This window comes from Geospiza fortis, unplaced genomic scaffold (assembly GCF_000277835.1).
Source record: "Geospiza fortis unplaced genomic scaffold, GeoFor_1.0 scaffold344, whole genome shotgun sequence".
NCBI classification, from domain to species: Eukaryota; Metazoa; Chordata; class Aves; order Passeriformes; family Thraupidae; genus Geospiza; species Geospiza fortis.
The window spans coordinates 387146-394965 of NW_005054584.1; the positions used below are offsets into that span (position 1 = coordinate 387146).

Consider the following 7820-nt stretch of genomic DNA (forward strand, 5'->3'; position numbering starts at 1 on the left):
CCCCTCCTTGAGGCACGTGCTGCACTGGGAACCCACGAGCTGTCAGCTCTGACGGGAGCCGCGGTTCAGGGGAGGATGGAGATGCTGCAAAGGGATGCTGATCTTTCAGATGGGGAGGGGAGAAGCTGGGTGCTGCAGTTGTGTTGCCCCAGAGCCAGACTGGTCCCCAGGGATTTGTGTCTGCAGTGGGTTGGGGTGGCAGCTCTCCTGCTTGAGAGCCTTGTTCCACTGAGCCCCCAGCCCGCATGCAAGAAGAAGCCGAGCTGCTGCTCCAAGGGGGACAAGACATAGGTTTATTTTTCATCCATGCAAGCGAACAGCCTGGTAGCAGGCAAACCAGGATGTGCTCCATCCCTCCCCAAACTGCCCTCTGTCACTCAAGTCTCTGTGGCTTTGCCCACAGATCAGAATTGGCTGGTGGGTGACCAGGCTGGACCAGCTCCAGCCCTGGGCACAGGGGCAGCTTGTGACGGCTCCGTGCCTGCCGGAGCCTCAACTTCTCTTTCCCCTGATTCAGACATTGACAAATAAATAGCTCTTCTCTGCTCTGGCTCTTGCATAGTGGAAAGGAATGTCTGACCTGATAGGAGAGAGTAATCCTGGGTTGTGGAAACCCATGGCTTCCTTGGCAAGTGTGCCCACGGCATGGCTGCCAGCCTGGCCAAGTGCCCATGCTTGCACCCTGTGTGTGTTGCCCTGCTGGTGGCTCTGCCTTATTTCAGCTCCATTTCTGAGATGGATGTGAAGGTCTTTCTCCTGACTAAGAAGAACTTGACACTGAAGAAGATGGTGGTGATCAGGAAGATGAGTGCCAGGGCGAGCAGGACCCAGCCCCCAGCCGTGGCTTGACTTTTGGTCAGGGACATTCCCAGGAAATCAGTTGTGCTGGAGTCATCTTGCTGGGCTGGAAAAGAGAGAAAAAAGAGACATGGTTGTTACTGGAGGCTCTGATCTGTGGTTGGGCCACCTTTGCTGGTCTCTTGGATGCCCTTTGGCCTCAGCTCCACGAGGAATCAAGGAGAAGTATTCAAACACCCTGTGGTTTTTGGGATGGCCAAGTGGCACCAAGAGAGCTCCATTTCATTCTGACCCTGGTGAGGGCTGAGGCCTGGCCAGTCGTGGACCTGCTGTGCTTGGCTGAGCCCTGCATACCTGTGTAAGGAGTCCAGCTGTATTCGGGCCAGCCCAGGACCTCCCCGTTCTTCTGGTTCTCTTTCTCCAGCCACGTCATGAGTGGCTCAAAGTAGCTCATCAGGGCCTCTGCTGACATGTTGGGCTGTCCTGTGATGAGCTGCATGGCTTCGGGCCATGGCTTGCTGAAACCCAGCTTCAGGGCATCCCTGTGGCAGGAGAAATCAGCTCCAGTATGCTCCCCATCACCCTCTTGGCTGCCAGTCCCTCCCTTTCCCTTGGAGTTCTTGGTGTCAGCATCCCTGGGTACAGTCTGAACCCCCAGAACCACAGGGCTGCCAGCCTGGAGCACAGGGAAGGACATTTAGCTGGCAGGGGGAAGAGGGGTTTGCATGGATTAAAAATCTCCAGTGAATCCAGCCTGATGCGGAGCAGTCCCTGGGTGAAAGAGTTAATTTTGCAGGTGCTTTTCTTGAAGCAAGGGGGGGTGTTTTCCCTAAGGAACTGGGGGCTGGGAGGAGGAGGAGGAGGAGGAAGCCTTCCCCCTGGCAGGGGCCTAGCTACCATCTAGTGGCTGCCTTTGCAATCACAGCCCCAGCGCCCAGCCCAGGGTATCCCCCCAGGTATGGGATGGGAGGGATGAGCAGGGGCTGTGTTGCCTCCTGTGTTGCTGGGCTGGCTTTAAGGTATTTGGGGATATTGATGCCTTGGCTTTACCCTGCCCACACACCTACCCCAAGATCTTCCCAGCCTCCTTGGACTGGTAGATGTCGCAGGTGTGCAGGGGACCCTTGTGGCTGGCTGCATCACAGAGTGCCTGGTGGAACTGGAACTGGATCACAAAGCTGACGAAGTACCTGGTGGAGAGGGGTGAAGAGATGGGAATGGACCCTGCTTGTGCCTGTGCAACAGAGGATGTGGCTCCCCTCATTCTCTGGTTGCACCCTCCCAGTCTGGAGGAGCATCAGCGGCTTTGGAGCTATACCTTCTCCAGCTCAGCTCAACCTGCTGAGGCCATTTCTCCCATAATGTGTTTTATGTTTGTTGGAGTGGATGAGCTCATCTTCCTTGGATAGGGAGAAATTCCCCTAAATTCAGACTTCTTGTCTGAAGCTCTGTCAGGGTCTCTGGAGCTGCCCAGCCCACGCAGGATGGTACCACCAGCCATGGAAAAGGTGTCATTGCTGGCATCTGACCTGGGAATCCTGCTTCTATGTCCAAGTGGTGTCTCTCATGCCCCAGCCCTGCTGGCTCACCTAATGTAAGGGACGTTGGCAGGAATGTGAAACTTTGCCCCGGGGTCAAAGTCATCTTCAGACCTCAGTGCTGGTGGGCACAAGCCCTGGTACTTCATCCTGTGTGAGAGAGGGAGAGTCAGGCCAGATGGGGAGGAGGAGATGGGGCAAAGTGGGAAGGAACACAGTGGGGTGCGAGGACAGAGGGAGAGGCTATGTATCTCATAATTCCCATTGCAGTCAGCTGGACCACAAGGAGACAGCACCCAGTGGGATGACAACCAAGGCCCTTATCCCAGACAGGGTCTGAATTCAATCCTACCTGAGGTTCCACCACTCCTTGTTGTACTCGTCCTCCTTGATCCGCCCATCAAACACCTTCCAGCGCCACTGGTCCATGAGGTACCCGAAGGGCAGGAAGGCAATTTTGTCCAGGGCGATGCTCATCAGGTAGTTAATATCACTTTCTGCCCGGGGCATGAAGATGTGAGCAAGACAGTGCTGTATCCACCTCCCCTCGCTCTGTGGGTCATTCTGCCCCAGAACTGGGTGTCCCCAACACGTCCTGTCCCCCCAATGCATGCAAAGCCACCATGTGTGTTCCTGAGCACTTCAACCTTGCCCAGCCCCTCCTGACCATCTGCATTTCCACCTGTTCCCATCAGCATCCCCACATTTGCTGTTTGGCTCTCCAGCTCACCTTCGTTTTCCATGACTTGGTCCAGCAGATTGATGCTATGGAGGTGTTTGGGGGTGGAGACAGACAAGGCCATGACATCCCCAATGGCCTCGTGGAAGCCAGGGTTGGCCCCGTCACGGAAGGAGACAGGCTGGTCCTTGTACTGCAGGAAGTACTGGACGTGGCCCATCTCGTGGTGCACTGTGATGAGGTCGTCCATGTTCACCACGGTGCACTGCTTGATCCTGGACCAGGACACAGGGGTTGGGGGAGAAGGGAGAGCAGTGGTGGCATGAAAACCTCCAGGAACCATCAGACCCCCTTGAGCTATTTTTCCTTTCTATGTGCCCCCTCCCCGCATCTGATGCCACGCCAGGGTGGTCCTACTCCACTGGGTTGGTCTCTTCCTCCTCCTGCATCTCCTGCTGACCCTGCCCATTCCCTGTCCCTGTTCATCAGCTTTTCCATTCTCCAGGAGAGGGCAGGGCAGGCATGGATTGCCCTCCATCCACCATGGGGACTCCTACCAGCAGCTTGGGTACCAAGAGAAGTGCCACAGTTGGGGTGCCACAGCCACACTGTGGTGGCATCAGCCCACGTGCCCTTATTCTACAAAGACTCTTTCTGCCCCAGCACCACAGCAGCAGTGGCCACCCCCTGCACCCCAGGGGCACCTGAAGTCCTTGCGGTTGTAGAAATCCCAGGCTGAGGCGTGGCACACCACCTCCCGCCCGTCCGATGGCTTCTCGATCATGGACTTGTCCCAGAACTCCTGTGGCATCGGGATGAGGCCCAGAGAGGTGAAGAAATGGTCTGACTCTTCAAACATTCTCTTGGGTGTCCAGCCCTGGGGAAAGAACAGAGACCTGGTGAGGGGCAATGTGGGCTGGGGAAGGATGGGAGGACAGGGCTAACCTTGTTCTGGGCAGGGGAATCTCCAGGAGTCACCTAGACCTGGATTCACGTCTTGGCATATAGAGGTAGGGAGAATACAGATGAGGCATGGATTTTTTTGGCAGCATTAGAGCATTTGGCAGCCTGGATGGTGGCAACAGCCAAAGGTTGCTGGGTCCCAAGGGACTTCCCTGGAGCAGCCTAGAAAAGCACTGACCTGGTTTTTCATGGCCGGGGTGGCATCCACCTTGGTGGCATCTGGGAAAGGTACCACCAGGTCGAAAATGTTGGACCATGACTGAGCCCACATGTTGCCTGGGAAGCACAGAAGGATGACACATGTTAGGAGGGAGACAGGGAAAGGAGAGCAACCAGTTACTCCTTCCTCCTGCACAGGATCACCCTGCCTGGTCCCTGCCCTGTCTGCATAAGGGCAATGTAGGCAGGAGCCCCGCCATGCAAGAGAAGTCAAATCACGCTGAGCGTGCTGCCCTTCCCTGGGGCAGATTGGCCTCTACAGACCCATCCCAGGGGACATTTTCCCTTCAGCCAGAGCTGAACAGAGACCAGTGTTAACTCTTGGCATGGCACAGAGACAGCCACACCTGGTGGGAGATGCAGCATTGCTCAAGCAGAGCCCTTACCTAGCAGATGGGCAGGGATGGGACCCTTCAGGTTTATGTACTCTGCACCATACTTTTTGTAGAGGGCTCGGCGTACATAAGCATGCAGGTTGAGGTACAGGGGCTGCAGCTGCTGATACAGCCTCTCCAGATCTTCCTCGAAGGTGGGTGTCTCATACAGGGATCTCCAGTAGGCCCCATTGTCCGTGTAGCCTGTGGTAGGGCAAGAGCAGAAGCTGTCAGACTCTGTCCTTCTTGGGCAAGACTCTGTCTTGCTGTTCAGACACTCCAAGAGAGAGTGAGAGTAAATCTCCTGGGAGTTAGTGAGACCTCCACACCCTTGGAATTTTGACCCCCAGCTGGATGAAGAGCCCAATCCCTTGCTCACAGGGGGTTGGGGCCATGGTGGGCTCTAGGGGAGCAGGGCACTGACCATTGAGCATGGCTGCCTTGTTGCTCAGCTCCACATATCTCTTGTAGTTGTTCCTCATTTTCTTCCCAGAAGCATCCCGCCAGCCCTTCCAGGCAAAGAGGAGCTCGTCATAGTCCCGAGAGGTGGCCATGATGTCTGTGAGGTCTGAGAGAGAGCCACGAAGCCACTGAGATGCTGTTGGATGGGCTGAGCAGGGGCAATGGTTCTATACCATGTTGCTCAGGGGCCATCACAGAGAAAGTGAAAGAACCCTTCATGGCCTTCCTTCATGCCCCCATTAAAAAAATTCCCTCCCTTCTGGGCCAGGTGCTGATGCCCCACAGGACACCCTGCTAGATCTTACCAGGATCCAGTGGGTGACAGGTTTTGTTCTCTCTGCAGACCTTGGCCACACTGTAGGTGGTCTCCATGTCTGAGAGGAGGGTGTTATACTGCAAAGGAAATCAGAGTATATAAACTGGTTAGCCTCGCTCCTGATATCGGAGGATGTTGAAGGATGTCCCAGACCATCGAGGTTTTTGGGTGTTTTACTCTGGTCCCTTCCAAGATCAAGTGTGACCCCAACGGAGGCAACACAGAATCAATACAAGAGGGCCTGGGGCCAACAAGCAGTGTGCTATTGTCACCCAAACATCCAGGCCCCACTGCAGCCTGGATTAGACAACGTTTGGATGGGAAACCCTGAAGACAAGGATTTTGGCTTTGTGTAGAAGGTACCAAACCATCACCTTCTTCAAGGCAGATGCTGGCTGCCCAGTGGCATTTCTTAAATTTTGAGAGAAACATTTGTCTTCACACAAGGTGACGGCAAGGGACACCCTCTCTTGCTCTGCCCCCTTGCCACTCACCTCCTTCAGCTCATTCTCAGGTAAGGCTGCCCTCTCAATGACGCTCAGCTTCTTGAGGATGCGGGTGACACTTTGGTCCTGGAAATCGGAGGTGTCGAACTGCCTGGCCCTCATGCCGTACTCCAGGGTGTGCTTGGACATGGCCAAGTTCTTCTCCAGCTACAATAGGAGATGTAGAGTTACTTCAGGGAGAAGACACAGGCCACTGCTAGAAACACCACCTGGCATCCCATGACACCCTCCCCACAGCTGCCCTTGTGGGTACCTCATGGGATAATGAGGGTTTTCAAGGAAAAGGGTGAGAACGTTTTCCCTTTACAAGGGGCAGAGGCTGCCCTGGTTTTCAGAGCTTCTGTGAAACATGCCCTGGGTACCACCTGCCCTGCCTGGCTGTTGGCTCTCCTTGCACAGCACCAGGGTCGTTCCCATACCATGATCTCCTTGTTATGGTCAGTGATGTTGGTGTTGTAGGCCCAGGAGGCCTCGGTGTAGGCATTCCACACTTCCTCAGCTGTGCTGTTGTACTCGGACAAGAACTCTTTAGCTTGTGCCTCATCTGCTATTTTGTCTGGAGGAGGAAATAAATGGGGGAAGAGGCGAGAAAGGTCAGGAGAGTTGCAAGAGCACTATGGAGAAGCCATAATTAAGCTTTTCCCAGAACTGCAGGTCCACTGAAGGATGCCACAACTTGGGAGCAGGCTGAGTTAAGAACTGGGGGAAGAGGTTCCCAGCTGGGGTGTCCCATTGGACAGAGGATGGGATGACAGGACAAGTTGCATGCCCTAGACTCTCCCACATGAGCACAAAGAATACAATTAAGAAGAGAAACTCTTCACACCATGACAGACACCATGACACCACTATGCAGCCTCAGACAATGGCACCTGCCTCCTGGGAAGCAACACCCTGTGGGACTTCACTGGAGCTGGCTATTCCTCTTTCCTGGTATGGGGACCACCCCACCCACAGCAGAGACCTTCCTCTGCTTCTGCCTGTGGATTAATGATGTCCCTTGGGGGACCTCTTCCTGACCCTCCCCAAACCCAGGATGGAGCTGCAGCCTTACCAATGCCTTCAGGGTAGCCTTCAGGGACAGGGGGACGCCAGTCAAACTCAGGCCAGCCCAGCACCTCATTGGTCTTGTTGTTCTGCTCCTGAAGCCACTTGGTGACAGGGCTGAAGTACTCCAGAAGGGGTTCAGCATCCATCTGACCCGTGCCAGTGAGATTCAAGAGGATTTCCTGCCAAGACTTCGAGGACCCAGCTTTCAACACTTCTCTGCAGAGGAGCAGAACAGCAAGAGCCAGCATGAGGCCAGAGGATGGATGGGAGAGAAGCAGTGATAGTATCTCAGCATCTTAAGGGTTGGAAATGCTGTTCCAAGGTGGGACATGAACCTGGGAACTGCCCTGGAAGCCACCACCTGTCCTGCATGTGGGAACTGAGGATTCCCTGTCACACACTCATGCATTTAACACCAGGGAATCAACAGGAGCCAACTGTGCTTTAGTGACCTCTTGTCTGGGTGGGAGCTCATGGCTGGGGCAATAGCAATACTCTGGTGAGGACCACTCACCCCACCCCTGTGCTTCCACGTATTTCCATCCATCCATCCATCCATCTGCAAAGCTATTTCTCCAGTTCACTTTTCCTTCCTTCCTTCCTTTCTTCTTTCCTTCCTTTGCACACCATCAGCTTCCATGCACACATCTGCCCATGGCGATTTTCCTGACCCTCCTCTGTCCCCACCTGAGTTTGTCTCCAGCCTCTTTGGACTTGTAGATGTCACAGGTGTGCAGGGAACCGGTGTGGTTGGCTGCCTGGCACAGTGCCTTGTGAAACTGGAACTGGAGGACGAAGCTCACAAAGTACCTGCCAAGGAAGCCCATGAAGGTCAGAACTGGGGACAAGGGGAAACAGACAAGTCCAAGAGCTCAACCCCACCATTTGTGGTCCAAGTGGTGGGAGATCTCTATG

The 7820-nt window shown here is 54.8% G+C and overlaps 1 protein-coding gene across 1 annotated transcript in view; it reads right to left on the reverse strand.

Annotated features, from left to right (window-relative positions):
- Nucleotides 1-332: 332 nt before the first annotated feature.
- ACE (angiotensin I converting enzyme) overlaps nucleotides 333-7820 on the reverse strand; it is a 16985-nt gene continuing 9497 nt past the window's right edge. Inside the window, exons 11-25 of the mRNA XM_031064355.1 lie at nucleotides 7593-7715; nucleotides 6910-7121; nucleotides 6275-6411; nucleotides 5844-6002; nucleotides 5339-5426; nucleotides 4996-5139; nucleotides 4584-4775; nucleotides 4157-4254; nucleotides 3720-3892; nucleotides 3067-3290; nucleotides 2689-2833; nucleotides 2388-2486; nucleotides 1866-1988; nucleotides 1153-1340; nucleotides 333-904 (exon numbers count right to left, since the gene is read on the reverse strand). Coding sequence (XP_030920215.1) covers nucleotides 714-904; nucleotides 1153-1340; nucleotides 1866-1988; nucleotides 2388-2486; nucleotides 2689-2833; nucleotides 3067-3290; nucleotides 3720-3892; nucleotides 4157-4254; nucleotides 4584-4775; nucleotides 4996-5139; nucleotides 5339-5426; nucleotides 5844-6002; nucleotides 6275-6411; nucleotides 6910-7121; nucleotides 7593-7715 — 2296 coding nt within the window. The 3' untranslated portion in view covers nucleotides 333-713. The remainder of the gene's footprint in view (nucleotides 905-1152; nucleotides 1341-1865; nucleotides 1989-2387; nucleotides 2487-2688; nucleotides 2834-3066; nucleotides 3291-3719; nucleotides 3893-4156; nucleotides 4255-4583; nucleotides 4776-4995; nucleotides 5140-5338; nucleotides 5427-5843; nucleotides 6003-6274; nucleotides 6412-6909; nucleotides 7122-7592; nucleotides 7716-7820) is intronic.